The 25783-nt window shown below is 49.6% G+C and overlaps 1 protein-coding gene and 1 long non-coding RNA gene across 8 annotated transcripts in view; one reads left to right on the top strand and one right to left on the bottom strand.

Moving 5' to 3' along the window:
* Positions 1-25783, bottom strand: part of MGMT (O-6-methylguanine-DNA methyltransferase) — a 299845-nt gene that overhangs the window by 25147 nt on the left and 248915 nt on the right. For all 5 annotated transcript variants that reach the window (XM_043597881.1, XM_043597879.1, XM_043597878.1 and 2 more), the window contains exon 3: positions 21052-21212. In XM_043597881.1, the coding sequence (XP_043453816.1) occupies positions 21052-21212 (161 nt within the window). The remainder of the gene's footprint in view (positions 1-21051; positions 21213-25783) is intronic.
* Positions 833-14353, top strand: LOC122493387. 3 transcript variants are annotated; one of them, XR_006299880.1, is made up of 4 exons: positions 833-1437; positions 12375-12596; positions 13087-13152; positions 13768-14353. It is a non-coding gene; the product is annotated as an uncharacterized LOC122493387 (long non-coding RNA). The 3 variants fall into 3 exon arrangements; XR_006299879.1 differs by lacking the exon at positions 13768-14353 and having other exon boundaries at positions 853-1437; positions 13087-13435; XR_006299878.1 differs by lacking the exon at positions 13768-14353 and having other exon boundaries at positions 861-1387; positions 13087-13435.

The raw sequence follows: 25783 nt of genomic DNA, 5'->3' as shown, positions 1-25783 counted from the left end.
GAGGCATTTACCTTCTAGCACTCCCTGGGCCTGTCTGCGAAGCCCAGGCTGGAGGCCGAAATGAGCAGGGCACAGAGCCCGGGGGGGCACACAGACAGTGGGATCTCTGGCTGGTGATGGGAAAGAGCCGTCCTGGGGTAGGTGGGGGGTGGTCTGGGGACTTTGCTCCTTGGCTAAAGGCTGGTCTACAGTGTCACAAGAGAGGTGTGGTGGTTGTCACCAGCTCAGTGCTGTTGCTGGGGAAAATGGGCCTGTGCCTGTCCACAACCACTCAGCCCTACCTGTGGCAGCTGAGGACCATTGGTGCAGCGGTAGGGTACCCGGGAACAGCACGGCCTCAACATAACACGGGTATTTCTTTTTTTCTTTTTTTAAAGTTTTTAACATGTTTATTTTTGAGAGACAGAGAGAGACAGAATGTGAGCGGGGGAGGGCAGAGAGAGACACACACACACATACACACAGAATCCGAAGCAGGTTCCAGCCTCTGAGCTGTCAGCACAGAGCCTGATGCGGGGCTCGATCTCATGAACCGCGAGATCATGACCTGAGCTGAAGCTGAACCCTGAACCGACTGAGCCACCTAGGCACCCCTAATGTGGGTTATTTCTAATGTCACTTCAGAAAGAGCACATTGTTCTATGTAGAAGGTAATGTCCCAAATTCAGGCTCACATAATGCAAGGGAGAAAAGACCCAGTGTTATGTTCAGATTTATTAGTTTCTTACTCATTTATTCAATATTCAATCAGCAGCTACTATGTGCATGCCAGGAGGAGGCAGGGCTGCAGCAGGGGCACAGGTGTGCCCCAAGTGCACGGCCAAGGGCTTCAGGTGGCAGTCACCACCTGCTCAGACCCCTCACTGGAAAACATGGCATTGGAGAGCTAAAAAAGCAAAACATGAACTAGCATGGAATGTAAGCCTCCAGGTAGACAGTAGGGCAGTGATGTCACAGTCACTCCTGATTCTACCAAGTGGTCAACACAGAAGCTATAGCCAACTTCAAAACCAGCTCACGCTCCCAACTACGAGCCACTTGCACGACTGGCTCTATGTGGTCACGGCATGGCCAGCAAAGACTGCCGTGGTGAATTTACCCTTCCTGGCATGTGAGGAGAGGGCTCACGTTGTGAGGTGACATGTGCATGCATTCCTGTCATCTGTGCCAGTTACTAGCCATTTAAGCTCATTATCTCTCTGAAGTTCGGTGCCCTCAACTCAAAAACGAGGGTCCCAGCATCGAGGACTGAAAGTGAAATCTGCACCAAGTGTTCAACAGAGTCCCCGTCACATGGAGAGGGCTCAGTAAGCGTGAGCTGCCGACAGAACCACAGCCACGAAGTGGGAACCTGATCGGCCCCACCCGGACCTCGGAAACGGCTCAGGTCTGTGAGGCAAAATCACTGCTCTGCAGAGATCGTATGTGTGCAAAGAGGTACGCTTGAATGTGAAATGTGGTAACGGTGGGGAGAGGAGGTCTCGGCTGGAAGTGCATGACTGCTAAGGAGACACACAAAGCCACAGAGAGGACAGGATGACCACAAAATGGAAACCCTGGGGCCCTTGGCCCTGGCCAGTCTATACAGAGGACGGCCGTGTGGGCTCACTGAGCCACAAAACCTCCGCACTGGCTGCTTAAAAATAAAACATTACAAGAATGTGTAAACTACGCTCTGCCCCTTGAGCTTCTGTGGATGTGGAAACACTCCATGAGCATGCTACCCAACCACAGCGTCCGAGTTAGGTCAACGTGTGGTCCAGCCCACTGGTGTGCATTCAGCCCCGAAAACAGAACACACTCTGTAGTCCGGGGGCACTTTCTGAAAGGGTTGTCATCGTGCTGGTACAACAGGCCTGTCGTGTGGTTAAACACGACGACACACACTCAGGAAAAGCACAATGGTTTTCAGGTCTAGGAATGCTGTCTGACACTCAGATTAATGAACTTCTATGTTGCACATCAGCAACAGACTGGGGGAACATTAATTAAATGAAGTACTCTATAATTAAACCACTCAACTTTAGTCATTCAAACCATGGCTATGAACACCAAAGCTCTGGCCTGCCTAGGACACTGCCGCCTGCCCTCAGATGTGGCCAAGCCAAGAGGATAGCTCAAGGGGCCGGTCACGCCTTGGGCCCACATGGACACGGATTCTGTGCTCTCTTCCACTCACCAAGGGAAGGCGGCTGTGCAGGACTGTCTTCACTGCAAAATGGAAAGGCAACTCACTGACAGAGCCCCTGCTCAGCTTGCTGGCTTAGCAGAGTCTGGTGACACAGTTCAAAGACCTGAGGCTTCCCTTCCCTCACCATGCCTATGAGACCAGGATGGCCAGTCCGTCCTGCGGGGTGGTTTAGGGGGCCCGGGAGGGACACTGATGACCCACAGATGGCCACTCTCCTACCGAAGGACATCCTGGTTCCTTTCGGGATTTTTTTCAATTATAAATAAAGCTGCTATAAACATCTGTGTGCAGGATTTTGAATGGGCATGTTTTCAGTTCATGCAGGTAAATACTAAGGAGCCTGATGGCTCGGTGGTAAGGCAAGATTAGACTTAATTTTGTAAGAATCTGCCAAACTGTCTTCCCAAGTGCACCATGTTGTGTCCCCACCAGCAGCGAATGGGAGCTCCTGTTGCCCCACATCCTCACCAGCATTTGCTGTTGTCAGTGTTCTGGATGTTGGCCATTCTAATAGGTGCGTAGTAGCATCTCGTTATTTTAATTTGCATTTTCCCCTGACAACGTAGGATGTTAAGCCCCCCCCTTTTTTTTTTTTTTTTTTAATTTTTTTTTTTTTTTCAACGTTTATTTATTTTTTGCGACAGAGAGAGACAGAGCATGAACGGGGGAGGGGCAGAGAGAGAGGGAGACACAGAATCGGAAACAGGCTACAGGCTCTGAGCCATCAGCCCAGAGCCTGACGCGGGGCTCGAACTCCCAGACCGCGAGATCGTGACCTGGCTGAAGTCGGACGCTTAACCGGCTACGCCACCCAGGCGCCCCTAATCTGATAACTCGCCATCTGTGTATCTTCATTGGTCAGGTGTCCGTTCATGTCTCTGGCTCACTTTTCAGTTGGCTTGTTCATTTTCTTCCCAAGTTTCAAAGGTTCTTTGCATATTTTAGGGAACAGTCCTTATCACATGTGTCTCTTGCAAATACTTTCTTCCAGTCTGCAGCTTGTCTTATTCCATAGATGCTGTGTTCCACAGAGCACCAGTTTTTAATTTTAAGAGAGTCCAACTTACCAATTATTTCCTGAATGGTGCCTTCGGTGTTTCACCTAAAAGGTCGTCACCATCCCCAAGGTCATCTAGGTGTTCTCCTGTCTTCTAGGAGTCTTAATGGTTTGCGTTTTACATTTAGGCCTGTGGTCCATGTTGAGTTAGATTTTTGTGAAGGGTGGAAAGTCTGTCTATAGTCCTTTCTTTGCATACAGATCTTCTGTTACTCCAGCAGCATCTGTTGAAAAGATTACCTTTTTTTCCTACTGGATTGTCTTTGTGTCTTTGCTGAAAACCAGCCCAGTCTATTCCTGGGTTCTTTTGTGCCACTCACCTGTTTATTACTTCACCCACACTCCATTGTCTTGATTACTGCAGCTTTTTAGTAAGTCCTAAGGTACACTCGCCTCAGTCCTCCAATCTTGTTTTCCTTCAGTGTTGTGTTATTGGCCATTCTGGGCCTCCATATAGACTTCAGAATCAGTTTGCTGATACCCACCAGGCAAACTGCTGGAGCTGTGATCGAGACTGCGTTAAATTTTTACATCAAGTTGGAAAGAACTGACATCTTGACCATATAAAGTCTTCCTATTCATGAACACGGGATTCCTCTGCATCCATTTAGCTCTTCTTTGATCTCTGCCATCGCCTCCAGCTTTCCCGCTATAGACCTAGTACATACTTGGGTTACAGTTATACCTAAGTATTTCATTTTTGGGGTGCTAATGTAAGTAGTAATAGGTCTCGAATTTCACAATGAGCACTTTTTCATGTATTTACGGGTCAATTCAGACAATATTCCTTTGTGAAGAGGCTGCTCCTCTTTTTCCCACTTACTGGACTGTCTTTTTATTATGCACTCAGGAGTCTTCATATGTCCTGTGTACAAATCCTTTGTTAGGTATACACGTTGCAAATACTTTCTCTTACTCTGTCTCTTTCCTATTCATTGTTTTAATGATGTCTTTTACTTTGAATAGAGTGTATTTTATTTGTGTTCGTAGCCTTATTTTTCTGTGTTATAGGAAATATTTGTCCGTTAAAATTATGAAGGTATTTTCCATGGTTTCTTCTAAAAGCATTAGAGTCCACGCTTTACATTTAGGTACAGATACATATCAAGTTATTTTTTATATATGGTGTGAGCAAAGGGTCAAGGTGAATTTTTTTCTTCTTTTGCAGATGATACCAAGTTGTTCAGGCACTATTTGTTGAAAAGGTTTTCTCTTCTGCTCTAAGTTTTGATCTTTATGCAAGTACCACAGTATCTTGATTACAGAAGATTAGTGAGTCTTGAAATCAGGTAATGCTAGTCCTAACATCTTCATTTAGTTTCAAGCTTGCTTTAGATATTCTAGGCCTTTTGCATTTCCATATAGCTTTAGAATCAGCTGGGAATTTCAAGGCCTGAGTGAACTTAACACAAAGGATAGTTCATGAAGAACTAAAGTCTTGGCAGTACTGGCTTTTCCTATGATGAAAGGATGTGTATTTAGGCCCTCTTTAATTTCTCTCAGCATGTTTTATATTGCTCAATGGCCAGGTCTTATGTATCTTTTATTAAAGTTAATCCTGAATACTTTATACTTTAATTTTTAATTTCTTTGCATAAAAATCAAATAACTTTATATATTAAAATTTATCTTCAGCATTGTTGAACTCACTTGTTTTAATAGTTTTCAAAATTCTATATAAGATACTCTATGTAAACAACTATATAACCTGAAAATGAAGACAAGTGTACTTATTCCTTTCTGATACATGTGACTTCATTTTACTTAACTTTTTGCACAAAACTCTTGTCTTTACCCTTTTATAATCTGTGTATCGTAGAAAATATATACAGTGTGTGTGGGGGGGTGTCTGGCTTTTTATCGAATCTTAATAAGGAGGAATCTATGCCTTTTTATTGAATCTTAAGACCATTTACATTTAACGTAATTACCAATGCAGTTGGGTTTAAATAAGATGGATGTGCTATTTGTCCTGTTTTCTGCTCCCCTTTCTCTCTTTTTCCTTTCAGGTTAAGTATTGTTAAAATCAGTATTCTACTTTACCTTTTCAATTAGCGTATGCACTATCTATTGGCTTATGTCGGTTTTATTTCTTAAGTGTCATTTTAGAATGTGCAAATTCATCTTTGGTTTATCAAAGTCTGCCCTCAGATAACATTACACTTGCTCACAATAACATAAAGAACCTTACAGCAGTAATTATCATTTCCCCAGTCCTACCTTTTATACTATTGTTACTCTACTTCTATATATATTATAACCCCCCAAATTCATTATTAGTTTTGTTGTGAAGTAATATCTTTTCAACGTTTATTTATTTTTGGGACAGAGAGAGACAGAGCATGAACAGGGGAGGGGCAGAGAGAGAGGGAGACACAGAATCAGAAACAGGCTCCAGGTTCTGAGCCATCAGCCCAGAGCCTGATGCGGGGCTCGAACTCACGGACCACGAGATCGTGACCTGGCTGAAGTCGGACGCTTAACCGACTGCGCCACCCAGGCGCCCCTGTGAAGTAATATCTTTTAAAGAAAATAAGAAAACTGAGAAATAACTTTCATACTTTTCCACATATTTCCAGCCACCCAGAACACTAAAACACCTGTACTAGAATATCTGTAGCACATCACTTATAAAGGCAAGAAAAAAAAAAAAAAGGTGAGAACCCTCATTTCTGTAACACAGCATAGGAAACAAATTATGGCAAATTCACAACATGGGATACTTAACAGTAGTTATTAGTAAAAATCTCCACGGGATTCAAAAATAGAGGAATCTCACAACAATGTTGATTGAACAGGGCAAGTCACAGGAAGATATCGGTATTACCCCCTTCGTATGTAACAGCAAACACGGGGCCGCGAGGAGGGAAGGCAGACACGGCCAGGGAGGGCACACAGGTACTTGGCAGTGCTGCTGGTGCTCCATTCCTTACCCGGTGGGGGGGGGGGGGGAGGGGCATCGTGAACCTTCCCTTTATTATCAGTACCTCACAAACCCCGTAGGAAGTTTCTTTTATCTGAAGCAAGTATTTCACTAAAATCATGAAAATATCAACTTGCCTTCAATGTGCTCAACAATTAAGGAGGCTCTTGAAACTGCTCCTGTCATCTGATAAGAAGTGATTCAAAAAGGTTATTTGGTTTTCTTGTTCTTCCTGGTGTTTAGATTTTACACAGGAGCGGGAAGAGGAAGAAATATGCAAGCATCTGAGTGCCACACACACTGCCTCTTCCTCCTCTGCTCACACTTTCCAAAGGAGCCCTTAGCACCCCGACCTCCAAGCCCCGCCCTCTTCATCCCAGTGGCCTGGTTTACGCTCCTTCAAAGCACTCACATCACTCCCCCAAGAGTCTAGGGGATGCACATCATATACATGTGTATCTATTTCCCACTGCCACAGAAGCTCCTTAAGGCCCAGGATTTTGTTGTTCTGTGCTAAATTTCCAGAGCCTACACGAGGGCTTTGCATGTAGCCCAATGGGTACTTGTCCAACAAATGATGAGCTGAACTTGGGTCTTCATGGTCAGGCCTAGGGCTCTGTCTACGAGTGGCATCTGTCCCCACCCACTCATGGGAGGCCTGGAGTCCCCGGCCCTCACCACTCAGGATCATCTCCGCTTCCTCCCAATTGATCTTTACTTTGGAGACGATGACATTTTTTTTTTTTTTTAAAGTCTGGGAAGAAAATTCAATACATGTATTGTACTGAATTTCTAGGCTCTCTGCCCCCAATGTATAAAATGGAATAACTAATCAAGGGTCATTTAACAACCGTGTCCAAGGCACTTGGGAAGGGGGAAGCTGGCCACCCCTCCATACTTCCATCCACCTGCTCTTTGGAAAAAGGGGGCAGAGCACACTTGGTCCAGGGAGGGGAGGGCCACACAGCCGTTGCTGCCCCAGCACACCTCCCAGGGGTTTTCTACAAATCCTCCCAGGGTTTTCTGGAATCTCCTCAAGTGTCCAAAGGTCACCCGGGAAGGCTAGGTCATTTTTATGGCGGTTCCATAGGCCAGGGCTCTCCAGACTACACTGTGGGGAGCATCAGCCATCCCCAGGTGCTAACAGGGAGAGGAGCTGTGGAGAAGGTTCTGTATTTGGGGAGGTTCAGGAAATTCATAAACTACGGAACCTTCTGACCATCGAGGTATACACACCGTACTGAAGGGTGTGTCTCGGGAGTCTGGCTCAGCTTTGCTTACACGTTCCCAAGCTTCTGCTGGTGGTCACGCAATCTTTCCTGGTAAGACGTCTTAACATCCGGTAGAACTGAGGTTTTACCAAGTGACCTAGATCTGCTTCCTCTGGAGTTAAATGTACGTCTGCTCCTTTCTTCCCTAAGCCCATTTGTGCTCAGCTGTCCTCAAGAGCCCTGGGAATCCTCTGCTCACAGCTGCGGCAAATCCGGGGACAAGGGAATGACTGAGTGCGGGTGATATTTTGCTGGTTTCCCGTTGCCGAGTGTGGGTAGGACACAGTGGGCAACGACACCCTCGGCCGAGCGCTGCAGGGGTCTGGCAGGAGGAGCAGAAACGACCTTGTCTGTCAGAAAGATAGGCAAGCTGTAAAAAGTTCTCAGAGGATCATCCTGCGTGCTCTAAGAGACAGCAAACACGGCTCAACTCTCTGATATAATAAACTCAGGGCTTGAAGTCTTGCTTCTAGGATCCAAGGTTAAAACTGCCGAATTTAGAAACTCAAGGGTTTTGCAAAAGCGCTAGAGGCTGCCTGCAGCAGGCTAGAAGTGGTGCGCGTGCGGTGCCCGGGGCCGAGCACAGCTGCACCCCAAGGTCACGAGCAAGGCCTCAGAGAAGCGCTCTGCCTGCGCTTCAGGTGGCTTGAGGGCAGAGTCTGCAGCAACCCCCTGGGGGCAGCCAGCAACCTCAGGATTCGGGACCTGTTTAGACCTCTGCTTGTGGTCCTGATCTCAGCACAGGGTCCCCTCTGATTTTCCACGTAAGGTTCCACCTTTCTGAATCACCTCCACCCTGCACCCCAGTTCTACCAACAAGCACGGCTATATGATGTACGGAGAGAAAAGGCAGGCCCGCCCGGGACGGTCTTCGCCAGAAGTTAGCCTGCGCGCACGAAGAGCAGCGTCCTCAGTGAACCCCTCACGGGGGCTTCTGCAAAACGAGACCAGACAGTAAGGAGACAAAAGGCCCTAGAGGCAGGACCAGCAGGGGCTCAGGCTTCGAGGGAGGCGAGAGCCGCGAAGCCCAGGCCTGCACGGCCTAGACGCAGAGCAAGTGTGACGCCTCCCACTTGCAGGCAGCGCCTGGGCAAGAGGCCCCGTGCTCTCCTTCGGAGGCCTGACTCGCTACCAAGGAACAGAACCTCCAAAATCACTTACAGGAGGCTTTTAATGGCTTCTCCTCCAAGATTAAAGTAACAAGAAACAAATGAGACCAGGAATTTGTTAAGAAACACGAGGCACATCTTCCTGCACGTGTCGTGTCGTTGAGACTTGGCTGGCCCACTGCCCCACATCCCCTCACTTTCTATTCTGCAAAGCCGAGAGCCACGCTTATGAGGATGGGCCCAAACCACGGCAGCTGAACCGAAGGTCGGAAACGGACAGTGAAGTGCGTTCAGTGCTGGAAATGGTGACAGCTGACACCTCACAAACATCTCCCACGGCGGTCAGAGCCAGGTGGCCCGGCCTCCTGCAGCACCAGTCTGACGGCAGATAGCCTCAAGCTTAAACCCGAAGTGCGCGCATCCGTGTTTCCCCAGAGGAGGACGTCCCGCATCTAAGAAAGCCAAATGTTATCTTCAGGGTGGGTGTGAATGAACGAGCAAAGCACCAGGCATCTCCAGAGAAGCTTCAGGAAGGGCAACCTGGCGGGGCTGGTCTCCATCAGAGCCGAGACAGGTGGGAGGGCCCCTCCCCTTCCCCCGCTCTGCAGGGAGTTCTCCCCAGACACGCTGACCCTCTACTGTGGCTCAGTGTGGCCAGCCCGCGGGGACACAAGCTGTGTGTCCTGTAGCCACTAGGCAGGGTGTCCTTGCCAAGTTCTGTTGAATGTCTAGAGCACTTCAGAAGACTTGGTTCACAACGCCGGGCAGAGTCTGCTCACCACGAGGGTCACTAGGATTCTGGAGAGCACCTTCTATCCGCTGCGAAGGCAGCAGGGGCTCCCTGTGCTGGGTCTCTGGAGGTCTCATTTCCCCCTCAGGACCCCTTTACACGTCGCTGCTGTCACCCCGCCTTACACACGGGCCATCAGAGGCTCAGAAAGCATGTTACTGGTGGGACCGTGTCCTCCAAAATCCAATGCTGAGGTCCCAACAGCCAGTAGCACCTGACAAAGCAACTATTTGGAGAAAGGGCCTTTAAAGAGGTGATTACGAGAGGGCCGTTGGGGGACCCTGAGCCGTCTGACTGGTGTCCCTGTGACGAAGAAAGGAGAACGTGCAACGCGACCCCAGGGGCCTTTGTCCCTAAAGGGACCCACGCAGGGGCGGCAGGCGGGCAGCTCGGGAAAAGCCTGGACCCTGGACTTGCAGCTCCAGAGCTGTGAGAGAACAGAGAGAACACCCTTCCGCTGCCCAAGCCACCCAGCCCGTGGCACGCGCTCCCACAGTCCCGGACAAGGGGCGCCGGCAGTCCCCGCGCTGGCTCTGCAGGCCTGGTGGAAATGGGGGTGGGGAGCCCCCAGGCTCCACGCAGGCCGAGCACGGGGCCTGAGGTCACACATGCGGGCAGGGCTGCACGGATGAGCGCCTAGAGGCTCAAGGGAGCATCCCTCACCAGCTCACAGACCTGGGCTGGGTCAAGGTCAGCAGGGATGCTGGAAACATCCCTCAGGTCGGCCCGGCCCGCTCGGCCTGAAGATCCACCCTTGAGAACAGAGGGCTGAGGGGGCACAGGCCTTCACTGGGCTCCTCCGGGAGGTGGCCCTGGTTCTTCCAGTTCTGCGGTCACATGGGGCTGCTGGCTTCTGAAGGGCCCCGGGGAGCCTCAGCCCTCGCACGTCCTAGGTCAGAGCAGCAAGTCCCCGCCCCTCACCCGGGCCTGCTGGCAGGTGGGGGCAAGCGCGGATTCCCACCCGTGGCTCTGGTCACATAAGCGGCGTGCACTTTGTAGGGGACCAGAAGTCTTAGCCTGAAAATCAAGACATTACCTCAGAGGCCAAAGCGGAGGCAAGCAGCCTGCTCTTGGGCTCGAGCTGTGGTCGGCCTCGGTCAGCTGGCTACTGCCTTGAGCCCTGTGCGCCTCTCTTACCGCACGCGAACTTCCCCAGAACCCTCCAGACTGGCAAGGCGAGCCTGCGTTCTCCGTGCACGCTGCTCGGCCCTCCCTCACTCCAGCCCTACAGACCGGCGCGGGGTAGGAGCGGTGAGCACCGTCAACCTTCACACCGAGGAGAACGGCTTTTATTAATACAAATTGGGCCATTAATACTATTTAAATGCATTAGCTTTAACACAAATAAACAAGATCTGCCGGTGAAACTTTAAAAAACGAATCCTGTATTCTGGAAAAGGAAACCCAGCCGGTGAAGAAGCAGGGGCCCCCAGCCAGGTGTTAACACTGAGAGACCACAGGAGCCTCGCGTGGGTCCAAGGTGCAGGCTGTGAGGAACATCAAAAGGTGTTAATGGTTTCAATATTTATCTGCTGCAGGGAAGCACTCTAAAAAGAAGACAGAAAAAAAAAAAATTCTGCTAATGGCTGTGTCTTTGCCATTAAAATGAAAAGCTTAATGCATCTTATAATCAGAGGACAATTTGCAAATCATTAAGAGAAATGTAAAATTCCATTAAAATACAAATCAAGAGACTCTCCCTGGACTAATAATCTTTTTGATATTATTTTGCATTTCACTATTTCTGTTCCAATACCCAGGCCCCACAAATGATCAGTTCCTGAACATGCTATTTACCACAGCCTACTTCTTTAACGAGACCAAGAGAAGGATAATCTGCTATTCAGAGCAGGTACTAATGAAGAATTCCATATATTCTGAAATTTAATTAAAACCCCAAAGATTTCAAATTAGATGCAATTTGAAATGCCTGGGGCAGAAATACATGCACTTGCGTGGCGAGGGTACCACGCTGAAAGTTGATACCGTAATTGGTCTTGATGTATTTTTGTGTTGCTGGGCTGAAGCACAGAACTCATAACCATATAAAAATTCTCTGTAGATTACCTGCTCATTGAAAATGCCATCACTCAGGTAGTTCTCCACTAAATTACCATGCCACTAAAATGCACAAAGTGATTCGCAGAGTAGAGTGGCACAGCTGGCCGACGCTGCCAATGAGTTATGCATGCGTCAACGCGGCCTTTTTTCTTAGTAAAATATGCTCAGTTGAATATTAAAACATAATTGGCATTCAACCTAAGCAGCTTAAACCATTCCGTTATCTTCCTTTAAACCGATTTGGCTCCTCCACAGTTATTTTCAAGGATGCGATTCACAAACTAATGATGCCATCATACTCAGCTAGATTTCGCTGTTTTACATTGGTCATAAATAGGCACAGTTTCTAAGGCCTGCCAGGGATGGCCTTTAATATTAGCTGCTCTTGAACATCAAAGGCCCAATTCTTGAGGAAAAAAAAGGCGGGGGGGGGGGGGGACGTGCCATTTATGTTGCTTCTTGCATATCTTCTTCTAAACAGAGGAAGAGCTGCGAATTTTCTCTGAAAAGTATGTCTTGGCCAAGCAATGAGCTCGAGGTCGCATGAGCTCAGCTCCTGGGTTTTCCTCAAACTGTCTAAGGAAAGGCTGAAAAGAAGATCATGTTGCCGGACCACCGTGGCCCAGCCGAGGAAGGAGCATGCATTTTTAGAAAAAGCAGACAATGCGTGTACACACGCACGTCTAGGGATGGGTCCTTTACACGGCGTGTTCTGTGCAACAATTAAGAGCGGTACTCAAAAAAATGCAAAAGTAGTTGCCATAGTAACGAAGATACTGTAGCTTTTGAAGCTGGGGGGTGGGGGGTGGGAGCGGGCAGGACTCACCAGGGATCCTACTTTCTGAAACACTGTCGCTGTTTACCTTAATATTTAGAGAGCAGGAGAAATCTGATCTGATTTTCATAACTTATCACTCGTAACTGAGATGTATTTTAGGCTAAAGACTTTCCTTCCCCTACTTCATTCTCCAGTTTCCTTCTTGAGACGCACTGTGTTTGGTGCCATTAAGATACAACACGATGCCCCAGCGTGCCGAGCCTCAGGAGGTCTGCTCCGTCCTGGTGACTCCACCACCGCACGAATCACACGGCTACGCAAACGGCCTTGGAAAGGGATCAGATCTTCCCATTCTGACACGTACACACAACCTGTAAATCTTGTATTCTGAGTCGGCCCGAACATAAGGGTTGCAGGTAAAAATCATAGGTGATGAGGCATTTAAATAAGTAATAGTTTTTACACTTTTGGCTCCGACAAATAGCGTTACAGTGTTACTGCCATTAATGTACTAACATTTATATATTTAATGTATTGATAATTTACAGTCCAATTCTCTATACATTTTTTATTAAAATATAATTTTCTCTATAAACCCAGGTGGTAGAGAGAATCCTATTTATTACTTCTCGGATGGTATAAAAATGCATTTAAAAATGCATTAACGCTGCCTGTAAAATGTGAATATACAATATTTTATGACAACAAAAATATTTAAACATTCTCTTTGGAAGCAACATGTTAATCTAATGCCTACAGTGGGAATAAAAATTTTGAAAGCACATTTAAGTGAAAAGTCTGTTTTTCACTTTAAAATATAGACCTGATAGAAAATTCCTACTTTTCAAAGCCCATTTAAAATGGAAAGTTGAGGAAACAGACACTGTAATTTTCTTTTCTCGGTAGGTAGAAATCTGATACTCTGCTGCTCCGAGGTAAAGAATACCCACACGTACCCAACACGAGGACACGGTCGGTGATCTTCTTAAATGCGTGAACATAATGAGGGTGAAACTTTCGCCAGTTTGCTGTTTAATTATTGTGCTAGATGTAACAGTTACATTGTAATGTATTTTCCCATAAAAGCTACACTTGTAACAATTTCAAGTATTATTTATTTGCAAAAGAGATCCCGTTAAATCCTACACAAAGTCTGAAAGTAGCTGACTTTCAAACCACCTTTTGGTTACCTTTTAAGCTTGGTTAAATTATACTGTGACCCCGGTGGCCTTCACTAAAGACATTCTCAAGTTCATTTTTTTTTTTTTTTTTTTGCTTGATTTATGGAAACCTCAGGGAACACAGGCTCTGACCACCTCCCCATGTTTAGGATGGAACTTTCACTGAACTAGGCTTCTCCATGAGCCCATGGTAATTACGATTTATCAGAGGGCTCGCGGCACAGGAACACCACACGTGCTCTCGGGTCTGGCAGGCTGTGATTCTGGTCAGCCACTGCCAGCATCTCAGGAGCTGGTGTCCACGCACAGACTCAATTCTCCTCTGTGGGAGGGGGCACATACTACAACTCCTAGGGTAGGTCCAAGGGGACACTCTGGGTGATGTGACCGTTAACCTCCTCCGCAGCAACCCCAGGACTGGATCTACATTAGACGTGCGGAGGACGAAGCTGGCATCCAGAACCTGAAGCAACCTCTTCCCTTTGTCGTCTTGCTTCTGTTGTTCAGGGGTCTCCCCCAGAATCTAAAACTTCATGCACCCAGACGCTTCAAAGAAGAACCACACTTTTGGGCCACAGGTAAGGGCACACCTCCCAAAGGCTCTGGTCAGCTCTGTCAACACTCTACCAGGGGGTGTCCTGGCAAAGTGACGCACCTGGGAACACTCTTGAGGGGCTCACTGTCATGTGACTTTGTAACCTGATGGCACAGATGCTGATGCGCAGCCAGCCTTGCTCACACCTTCCAAATTACAAAAAACGAACAGCACACTGGCTCTCGCTCCTCCTCATGTGGCCGCGGGCAGAGTTCGAGATTAGGCAGACACATGGATACGTAACCCAGAACTTCTAGAAGTTGTTAAGTACAACAGCAAGAACAGCTCTTAAATATGCAATTCTAGGCCTCAAACAAAAATCGTTATTCAATTAGAAATGTCAACCTGAGCACAGAGTGAAGCTCTAAGAGTCTGATCCATTTCAACAAATTCCTTCAGAGCGAGCAGTAATTCTCAAAATCGGGGAAATGTATGTATATGATGCACACACTTATACGTGTGATGTGTACATACACACACACACACACAAATGTGTGTGCGTGTATCTGTATTTGCCCATATTTAAGATTTTTGACGTGTCTTTGGAGGGTGAGAAGTACAGAGATTGTAGGCATAACACAAACAAACAGTCTAGAGTGTCCTGGTACACACACTCCCAGATGAAGGGCAGGAGATAGGAGAGCAACTTACAAAGCTGTTTGTTTAAATGAATCATTGCTGACACTAAAAACTTCTCATCCAAGATGTGGTCAAATAGTACAAAGAATAAACAAACACCAAGGACAATTACCAGGCAGGAAACAGCATAATACAATAGGAAATGATGAACTAAGACATAATCTGAACCTCGGCTCCCTGGCCCGTGAAATTCACCAATATGCCAAAGTGTAGTTGATCCGTCAAGCTGAAGAGCTAAGGGTGAAGTATGCTGACTGCTTCCGAGCTGGCCTGGCTGGACCCCTGCAAACAGAGCCAGAAGCAAGCAGGACCACGGCCACGGCCTACAGAGCCAGCACCCCTCGGGCGCCCCCAGGGAGCACCTACCCTGCCAAGTGCCTCTCCTTTCTGCTCAGGCTGGGAGCCCCTGACCCGGAGAAACCCTCAGTGTGGATGCAGAATTCCGGTCATCTAACACCGATTCCGCTGTGGAGCTACAAATGATGTGGATATTCATATATGCAGACAGGGGCCAGGAGACGTGATGAGCCCATGCAGGGCACTCCTTCCTGTCCACAGGAAACATTCCCAGGAAAGCAAGGTGTCACAGCCAGACAGAAGGGGCAGTGGAGACACCATGTGCTTTGAGAAAAATGGTGGCTTCTGGTGCTGTGGGGAGGGGTTCATGGGGACCGATTATCAGGCCCTGGAAGGGTAAACGTCCCCAAAGAGGAAGGCGGCTCGTTCACAACCTTGGTCACTTGCAGGGCTCACTCTACCTCTCATACACCATTTACTTTCAGGGTTCACGCCTACTTTTGTTCATAAACACCCCCGCCCTTACCCTCTTCCTTGTGGCTCCAAACCACACACGTGGGGGGGGGGCTGCTCCTGATTCGAGACCTTGACCCGGGTGCCTGCCACCCCCTCCTCCCAGGCTACTGATCCACACCTTTCCCAGTGCTGGCCTCAGAAGGCCTTGGGCCAGATTTCCACATCTGCTGCTCCCGAAAAGCAGCTCAGCAGCTCTAGGGTTGGAAGAAGTACATTTTCACCAGCTGTTTCTCTCCCACTTAATTTAAGTGCCGTGTTGTTAGCTTGTTCTAATCGATAAGTGGGCACCGGAAGGCTTACAAACCTCCTAGCCCTACTAGGTAATATCATAGCAAGGCCAGCAATTTTTATAATACGGGGGGGCCGTGACTGCTACCAACCAGAAACCGTAAATGCCATCACCTATTTTAGTTATTATCTTCTCTTCGATTTGCGATTATTATTTTTTTTAAGTCCAGGGGAAAATACCAGTCCAAACTTCCTGAAAGCACAAAGCTGCCTCCTGCTGTGTACGTGTAGGGGAGGCTGAGACAAAACCCTCCCCTGCCGCACCCTCTGCAGACAGACCCGGGCTGTGTTCAGGACTCACAAGAGCAAAGGTGAAGGGCAGTAAAGCAGGCCCCGGGACACGGATGGGAAGGGGGCTCAGCGCCTTCTTTCCTGGGGAGACAGCCTGGCTGGGGAGGCCGGGTGTGCTGTGCATTTCGTGGACGTGAGTGACGGCAGGAGGGCAGAGGAGCCCGTGTGCCCCATGAAGGCTGTGGGGGTGGGTGGGGGAGCGCTGGCATGATCAGCCCTTGCTTGGCTCTCAGAGGTGGATTTTTAATATTAAAGGACTGTCTCTGGTAAGGACTCGAGGTAATGATGCTATTCATTTCCTCATTGTCCAACTGCCTTCCAGGACCCACACACGGCCTCCACTGGAAGGCACACCGCACAGTGGGACTGTCTTCCAGGATAGAGTGGGGAAATTAATTAATTCACCCTGGAAGGGCCTTTCCCGTAAGTCTCTGGCAGGGCTTTCAGAGGAGGCCCCTTGGAAAGAGGGTGTTCGACAGAGATACACAAACACAAGAATCCTTTTCAGGCTTTGTAAGAGAAGTTACAAAAAAACTACTCGCCGGCAGGTTTAAAAAATGCAGATTTTACTACTGCCATGCAACTGGATTTCATAGCTACGAGCTAATAGCTGTGACGAAGGAATTATTAAAGTGTTAAATATTTCATTTAAAAGGGAACATTGCAGTCACTTTGAAAAGAAAACTCAGAACTCATCTGTTGAAAACCATCATCTGTGAGACGACATTGGAAGCAGCAGCTGGGGTCCACCACCATCCGCACACCGCGGGGCTTGCACCGGACTCACACCGTGGGGCTCTCACTGCAGAGTTCACACCCCACACAGCGCCACGCACGCTGCAGGGCTCACGCCATAGGGCTCACACCGCCACCCGCACCGCCAGGCTCAGACGGCAGGGCTCACGCTGCGGGGCTCACCATGGGGCGCACACTGCCTCGGACGGTGCAGGGCCCGGGCCACCATGCATACCACCGGGCTCACAGCGTGGGGCTGCCTCATGTGGGGCCACGGTGCGAAGCTGGGCCATCCACGGAGGAAGCCCCCACCCCAGCCTGGCAGAAGCTGCCCAGCGCCCTGCAGACTGTGCAACCGCCCCTGCTCAGAGCACCCCTACAGACAGGAGAGCTTAGAAGGGGAAAAAAGTGTGCACGCGCATTCTGAGTCTGAAAGGTGGTCGTAGTTGCCCCAAAGGCTGCTCTCCCTGAACCCGCGCTTCCGGCAAAGTGCAGCTTTTACTTTCCCAGCTGCTTTGCCACTGACAGATAAGGATGTAAAGATGCATATTATACAAAGAAGTCACGTTATTTTTAGTAAATAAATACAAAGTTGGAGAACGTTAACAGGAAAGAACTTTAACATTTCATTATAAAAGAAACCTTAAGATTTATTTCGAGAGTAATGGTTTCGTTAAATAACCATTTCTTGGAGAAAAATGAATTCAAAACCAAGCTGACCTTTGCAAGAACTTGATAAGGGAGCACCTGACCTCCTGAAAATGCTCCCCAAGACTGCTGGTCCTCAGAGTGGCTACTGCGAATGATCATGTTGATACTGTATTATTTTCTTTGTAATTAAAAAAAATTTTTTTTTAATGTTTATTTATTTTTGAGACAGAGAGAGACAGTGCATGAACGGGGGAGGGTCAGAGAGAGAGGGAGACATAGAATCTGAAACAGGCTCCAGGCTCTGAGCTGTCAGCACAGAGCCCAACGCAGGGCTCGAACTCATGAACCATGAGATCATGACCTGAGCCGAAGTCAGACGCTCAACCGATCAAGCCACCCAGGCGCCCCGAATGCTGATACTTTAATAAAGCAGATTAGCAACGGGCAAACCGCCTCAAAACTCCAAAAACAACCCATTTTTTTTTAAAGAAAATGCTCTCTACTAAAAACACAATATCCCAAGAAAATGAATGCATCTTGGTCAATACTTGCTTTTCTTCTAACTCCCTCAACAGCACCCCGAACTTCACTCCAAGTATCTGCAGCCTTCCCTTCCCACAGAGAAACCCTATCTGTGGCGGCTCCAGAAAAAGGCAGCCACAGAGACTTCTAGACTTCTGGTCAGGATAGACAGCTTCATGGTTCCTTGGCCGAAACACCCAGACAATTAACTTGTTACTACTAATCAATCTTGGAGGATTTCCAAGAGAAGTGGAACTATGTGAAATTTCCACTATTTGTTAAGTTTTAACCTACAAAACTGGCAATTTTATATGCTTAACTCTGGGTGTGTGTGTGTGTGTGTGTGTGTGTGTGACCCGCCTTACAAAATGAGCCAATGGATGAGCCAATGGTGAATGGTGTACTCATCTCACAGCGAGCCTGAAACAGTGAAGCAGTCTGGCCCGTGCAGGAGAGGGGCCCACGGGACGCAGCACAGGGGTCCCCGGTCCACAGGCCAGCACCTGAGGAAGAGCAGGTCAGGGGGTTGGAGCGCAAGGGTGGCCACAGTCAGGATTACGTTTTTTTTTTTTTTTTAATTTTTTTTTCAACGTTTTTTATTTATTTTTTTTGGGACAGAGAGAGACAGAGCATGAACGGGGGAGGGGCAGAGAGAGAGGGAGACACAGAATCGGAAACAGGCTCCAGGCTCTGAGCCATCAGCCCAGAGCCTGACGCGGGGCTCGAACTCCCGGACCGCGAGATCGTGACCTGGCTGAAGTCGGACGCTCAACCGACTGCGCCACCCAGGCGCCCCAGTCAGGATTACGTTTTTAAAACACACTGAAATAGGCAGGCCTGGCCTAAATCTCAGAGGCAAGACCATGATGGAAAAATGATATGCCAAGCCATGTCAAATGTGTTCAAAAATTAAGACGCACAGAAAATAGAATTTGTTAAAAAAAAAAAAGCATTTATTCCATATTGAAATGTACCCATGCCTCCCAGTTTGCAAAGGTTTCTTTCTTTATGTTAAAGCACAGCTTCCAGAGCCTCGGAGGATTTTCCTTGCACGGGACCCGCCCGCCCGCCCGCCATGATTTCAGCGTTGCCACAAGATGCAAAGTAGAAACAGAGCAAAGCCAACTACCACTGGCTAGAAAGGGGTGTTACCACATCTGGGGGTTAGTGCCAATTAACTCCGTGTTAGCAGTTGTATTATAACCATCCACCACCTCCCCTCTTAAACCGTAAAATCCCCACACCTGGTCCCTGCCTGGGAGTGAGCGATTGAGCTAAATTAGAAAAACCTGGCTTGCACATGCCGAGGCGTGGGAAATCCCGGCCCGCAGCAACCACTAACTGTCAGGAGGCGGGGCTGGCCCAGGGGACCCTGTCTCCCCGAAAGCTGGCTAGGAGGATCTTGCCCCAGTTGGAAGTGCCCGCCAGCACTGTGGGGCTCGCCCGACGGAGAAGGCTTCTAGGTTGGCTTGGATGGCCTTCATCCTTACCCCAGCGGCTGCTTCCGGCTCGTCCTGGTCACTGACCGTGACCGGTTAGCCGAGCAGAGGCCGTGGGCGTTGGGGCCCAAGGCCAGGGAGGCAGGATAAGTGTGGCCAGTCCCAACCCTCTTCAAACACTGAGGACAGGACCTCAGGATTTAATAAGCTCACTCCCCAACGCCCCTTTGATTATATAGAGACTTCCTGTCTTGGCTTTATAATTTTTCCGTCCTAAAACTTTCAAAACCTTAAATTTCAGCTCACTATTCATTAGACTTAAGGGCAGGGAAGCCAGTCGGGCAACTCTTCCTTCCCCCAGCGACACAGCAGTACTCCCCGAGTGCTGACGTGGACACACGAGCTCAGAGCACCAGGATCCCCAAGCCCCTACTTCAGAACCCAACCACACCTGAGTTCCTCAGCCCGCGCAGCAGAGGTCACACGCACGTCCTGTGGCATCCATGCACCCAGTTGGCTCAAGCTACCGGGGAGCAGCTGAGGCTCCCCTGCGCCCTGAGGGCCCATCCAGAATGCAGACCAGGGAGGGTTTCTGGACGTGTGCACAGCGACAGGCAAAGGCCTGCTGTAGCTCCCACACCCATGCTGGAGACCGTTCCGGAGGACACAGGGGGTGAAGAAGGGGCCCTGTTCATTACGGCTGTACCATTTCAGTTCATTATGTGCAACAAAGCTCAAGGTGTTCTCTGCTCACTTGTCTGACCTTGTTAGTCAAGTCAGGTGTTAGCTCAACTTCACAGGGGCTTCTCTATCCACTGCCCCTAGAAATTCTACTCCATTTTCAAGTTCCTTTTTGCTGAAAATCATGGCAGCTATTAGAATACCGTTAAGCTCATTTAATCCATTTCGAAATTCAAGATTGCTTTAAACGCACCTTATCTAAAATCTCAGGGTAATTTTGTCCCCTGAGCATATGTGTCTACACATCTATAGAGAGATGTATATACATATACACGCGCTTTATTAAAACGAATATAAAAAAAATCACTACGTAAAATAAGCCCCCGGCACATGTCTAGAATGATTTTAGTTGCCGTAATTAAGGTCCCAACAACAATTTAAAAGGAAATTTCTGGGAAAATGTTTTTGGTGACCATAGACCATGTGCCTTTGGCATACAACATTTAGGCAATACGTTCTCAATTCATCCTTTAAGAACACTATATCAAACTAGGGTAAGTTTGAGAAATTAAACTGAAAACTTATTCAAGAAGACACAATGCGGCTACCCACTCTGATGTAAATGTCACCAACCGAGTTTATGGAAGTGGCTAATTGTCCATGTACAAGCCTCATTTTCTGTGCTGTTGGCAAGCAGATAGTTTAAGTTAACAATAAGCTTATTGAAAAATTCACTGCTATTCAGATGTGTTCCCATTTAAACCCTTCAGCCAACAAGAGTTAAGAGTCGATCTGCATGCATCATTTTTATTGCCTTTGCCAAGAATTATGTGACCATGTGCCAAAACTAACACAAGCATTTGGAATGGGTGGAGATCGTGAACTCTTGTCCTTACAGCGTGGCCACATGCTGTCTCTGTTTAGATGATGTAAAAATACCAAGTCAGTATAGTCGATAAAATGAGCTGTGATGTAAGTGATAGTTAATAAGTCAAGCTCCCTGAACGAAACCCTAGGAGGCGGCGGAGTTACTGACCTCGCTGGAAAACGGGATGGTGAATCGCAGGCAAGGGGAGGTCTTTGAGGGCCGCCGGCTCATGGAAATAGGCATCCAGCCAGGCCACGCACTGCTTCAGGGGCGCCGTCATTTCCCCTGGACAGCCGAGCAGCTCAGGAAGAGGGGGGGCCTCCGTGGCTCTGCAAAAGCGGTAACAGGAGCTTAATAAGCCTCTAGGCCCTGCGTCCACACATGTGAAAAGCAAACAAACGTCTACTCTACCCACATGGGTAAAAGTCTACTGCTGCACAGCAATGGGAAAGGGCGCCGGAGGAGGGCGTGGGACGTCTGCCAGCCACGTTTCCCCCTTCAGCTTTAAGACACACAGCGCATCCTAGAAAACAAGAGGGGATTCTGGGAAGGAACAGCCTAGTATACGGGCTCTTCCGCCTGGGGCCCTGAGCGTCTGCAGCCATGGTGAAGCAGGACAAGACAGAGCACGGATGACCGGCACAGAAGCCACTCTGGTGGGTGTGTGCACTGCCCCTTCGTGAGACTGACAGGTGCATGTACGCATCTCCCGGTCACCTAGCAGATCACCACGTGTTATCAACAAGATTTTCCACAAATACTGTTGAAGTAATTAAACCGCATTTTGATCACCCCGCCCCTCCCACTGAATTTCAACAATAGCACGTTCATGATTTTCTATCACTTGGTGCTGCATTCTGGGGGATTTCCTCCAAGTCTGCTTTCAGTCTGCTGATGCTTATGCTTCAAAGCATCTAATCTGTGTGGAGGTCGTTCTGTGAGGCTAACTCCCCTTACACTGCTCTTCTGGCTTTTTTTCCTCCAAATCCCCCTCTTCATTCATTATGGTCACTTCTTCCTTTTATCTCAAGCTTAAACCAACATTGTTTAGGCTCTCTTCAGTTTGCTCCTTGCCCTCGGGGTCTGATTCTTCTGTCTGTGGCACCTCCCGGAGCCGACTCCCCTTCAGCAGGTGCTGACTCTCTGGGATATGCTCTGTTGGAACGAGGAAACGTCCCCTCAGAGAGGCTTTACTTGGGTGCTTCTGAGCCCTAGAGCTCCACGATGGGTCCAATTTTAGTTTCCTAGGACCCCAAACCCACAAAAGCGCCAGCCCCAAGTCTGACTTCTTCTGATGACCTCCTTCCTCACCTTCGAAGGCTCAGCACAGGTGGCAGGCTTCCTAGCAGCTTGCTGGGCCTGGACGGCAGAGGGCATTGAGAATTCTCGGATACTAAAGCTCTGGGGGTGGCGTACATCCAAGCAGTACATTTCCTGACCCCTCGCGTCTCCCTCCCTGCGTGTTGGGGGGGGGGGTGCGTGTGTGTCAATCTCTGGGCTGCCTTTCTCACCTCGCACCCACCGCCCTTATGAGGGTCTGAACGGAGAGGCCACCACCCACTCGGCCGCATGGCCCAGCACAGGGACGACAGTGTGGCTGCGGCACCCGGGAGCGCGGGCCGGACCAAGCCTGTGTGAGGACAGCAGCACGCACAGGGCACCGCAGATCCAGAAGCCCGTGTAACCTCACCCTCCAAGCTGCAGGCAGCAGCCAAAGACCTTGAAGTGCGTCTTACGAATGCTCCTGCACTGCAGTCCGAGTCTCAGGCACGGCATTCTCCGGAAATGAGGGTCTCCATGGAGGTCCTGGGATCTTTCCAGAGATAATCTTCCCTGGATGGGATGCGCAGAATGCCCTTTATACTGTTTTTCCACAAGAGAACAGACAGTGGATCAGGGAGGGCTTTCTAAGCACTCACATACGGGCAGTGTTGGGGAAGGAACCGGACAGCAAATAGAACTGAGCCTGCCCAAACGGCCAGGCAGAGAGGGCTGGCCACGGCCCGGCCATCCTGCCGACTCCCGACTGGACACAACAGGCCCAGGCCTCCTCGCTAGCTCGCTGTGGGCCGGAACTCATGTGGACAGACCTCTGGTCGGTCTGGACCCCAACTCCGCAGAGGGGCCCCATGGGACCTGCTCCCTCCACAGGCACGGTGAGGCCAGAGGAGCGGGGGCAGGGCCTCTCGAGACATCCCTGGGGGAGAAACCCATCTCCTCACTGCCCTGACTCCTTTCTCCGTTAGGACCTCCGGTCAGGGAAAGAGTGGACCTTCCTGCGCTTGTGCTTGGCTTAAACGTTATTCCAGTGCCTCTGTTCTCCCACTGTTCCTTCCTTGCTGATAAACTGATGATACTGGAAAGTAAAGATGGGCAAGAGTGTCTCGTGCTGTTCCATCCTGCTCCCGGGGTGGGGGGGGGGGGGGACAGGAGACAGGTCCACCGAGGATGAGCCAGGCCTCCCTCCCGACACAGCTGGCACCGTCCAGGGGGCAGCTTTGTGGCTAAGGCCGCGAGCAGGAGGCCATCTGCATGTGACACCTGGTCACACAGGGGATGAGCAGGGCTGAGGTGCCCACGTCCCCACCCTCAGCCCGTGGGTGGCTTCCGTCCAGAGGAAGCAGGAGAGGGGCCGGGGCTGCATCAAGAGCCCACAGTGCCCCACACGCACCCAGCATCTCCATGGCCAGACTGGGGCTCACGGGCCACAGATGCTCTCAGGGCTTGTGGGGTGTGCTCGGCCATCACACACGTGGCAAATGGGGTTCCCTGGGTCAGGGGGCCTACATCACAAAAGACGGGGGGGTCCTCTGCACCCACTAGCGACCTGCTTTGCTCCAAGAGTTACAACTCCATCCTCGGAGGCCCCAGAGCGAAACGGGGGTGTCTGGCCATCAGGGGAAGGGGCCAGGCTGGTCGCTGCTCCCTCCACATTGCTGAGGGACTAGATTGGTAGCTGTGTTCCTGCTAGCATTTCCCGCTCCTAAAAGGATATTTGAAGAATTTTTATAGTAGTAAAATTCATCTTAAATTGATTTTTTATGCTTGTGCTAAAGATCTCAACCTCTGATTTACTCTGTAGTTCTCCTTTTTAACTCTTTCTCTATTGGCATTAGGTAACTATTCATGGGTGAAATGTAATTAAACAGCTTTGATTCTGAAGCAAGGATTTATGATACTACATTTAAAATGAATGGCATTAAACACACACATAAAACCAGATTTTTAAAGCCATGACACAAATTTCCATTTCTACAATAAAACGAAATTTATTCTCTGCCCTGCCCTCCCCTCCAGCCTCGCTTCGCTTGCCCCTGCGCGAGCCGCGGTGTGACGGCAGCACTTATTAGGGAGGAGTCTCTCCAGGCTTCCCTATCGACCAGCCCTGAAGCCCCACTGATTACGGGCGAGCACCGGCGCATGGGAGCCCAGACCGAGGGCCGGGAAGCCAGCGCTGCAGCACAGACAGGGCCCTGTCCTGCTGTCGGCTGGGAGAGGGCAGAAAGGGGACACGTCACAGTCAATCTTTATTCATAGTCACGTATTATCAGTAAGAGTCATCCAGAGGCAAATGCAGGGACACTGGAGCCCTTCTCCTTCTCTCCTGTTTTGTTGTTGTTGTTGTTTGTTTTTTTTAAACCTGGCACGAGAGGGCTGGCTAGCGGCTGACAAATGAATTTGGCTTTGTTGAGTCACACGCAGGACAGTGGACAGCACCGGGCACACCATGCCACAGGCAAACATAAAACCACGTGTCGTTTGGCATAAGGGTCTCTTCCAGAAAGAGGCAACTGCTGGCGATCCCAGGACAACAGCGGAACCCCAGTGAGAGAGAAAGCCCCATGCGAAATTCTCCCGGACTCCTGCCTCGTTTGAAGAGGCAGCCCCGACCCCTTCCCTTCTGGGGCTTGGAGGAAGGACGTTCTGGCGTTAAACTATTTCAGATCTCAGGTCTGTCCTTCAACCCGAATCAGGACACGGAAAAAGTGTGAGGCGCTCCAGGATGAACTTCTGAAGCGTCTTTAACGAATCAGGCAGTAATGCCTTTACCGCCACGTATTAAGGGAGGGCCCGCCGCTTCACAGCATTCCACACAGGAGCCTATGTGGTCTTCAAGGGAGGACTGCCCTTCCTACGGGCAACGAAGCTCGCGTTTCCAGACACGGATTTCAATTAGAAAGCGAGGGGATAGAGGCAGCATCCCACCAGAGGCAGGGGGGACACAAGGGGAGTGGACCAAGTTTACGTGAAATGGCCCCAGTGGACGGGGTTCCTAGCCGTCCATCTGCCACACGGGAAGCCCGAGCTGGCGCTTCCCATCCGCTGTGGCCCCCTCAGCCGGGTCACACACCCTGGGCTCGGTGGGGGGGGGGGGGGGGGGGCAGCAGCCGCGGAGCCCGGAACCCACCGCCCGCGGTGGGCGAAGCACGCCAGGCCGGCCTGGGTGCTAGACAGCCACGCTCAAGGTCTGAGGCTGCATCAAGTACTGGCACGACACGAGGAAACCTGGCAGAGCCGTCCTGACAGCTCAGCTCCCGCTGTCTTCCCCGTTACCAATTCGCTCAATACTTTAAAACTCAACCAGCCTGGCAGGAGATTTGGGTATTCAGGTCTGGGGGAGCCTCAAGACTCTGCCGGTAGTAAAGAATCACTAAATCTCCGTTTCTGAATGAATTCTACTTCCCGAAGACATTAAAATGTCATGTACTTGGCTTAAATCCCATTTGATGTAAGAAAACAGGCCAAAAGTTCTAAGCTACTCGCATCTGATTAGCGGCATTAGCTACACCCAGGGGGCGGACTGCTGGGCGTTCGGAAACCTCTCTTTTTGACCCCAGTACTTTTCCAACATCTCTGTCTTCACAGGATGAAACGGAGCCTTACAGTTTGGGAACATTAA

This window comes from Prionailurus bengalensis, chromosome D2, assembly GCF_016509475.1.
Source record: "Prionailurus bengalensis isolate Pbe53 chromosome D2, Fcat_Pben_1.1_paternal_pri, whole genome shotgun sequence".
NCBI lineage: Eukaryota > Metazoa > Chordata > Mammalia > Carnivora > Felidae > Prionailurus > Prionailurus bengalensis.
The sequence above is the reverse complement of the archived record's forward strand: the minus strand, read 5'-3'. Positions and strand labels throughout refer to the sequence as shown.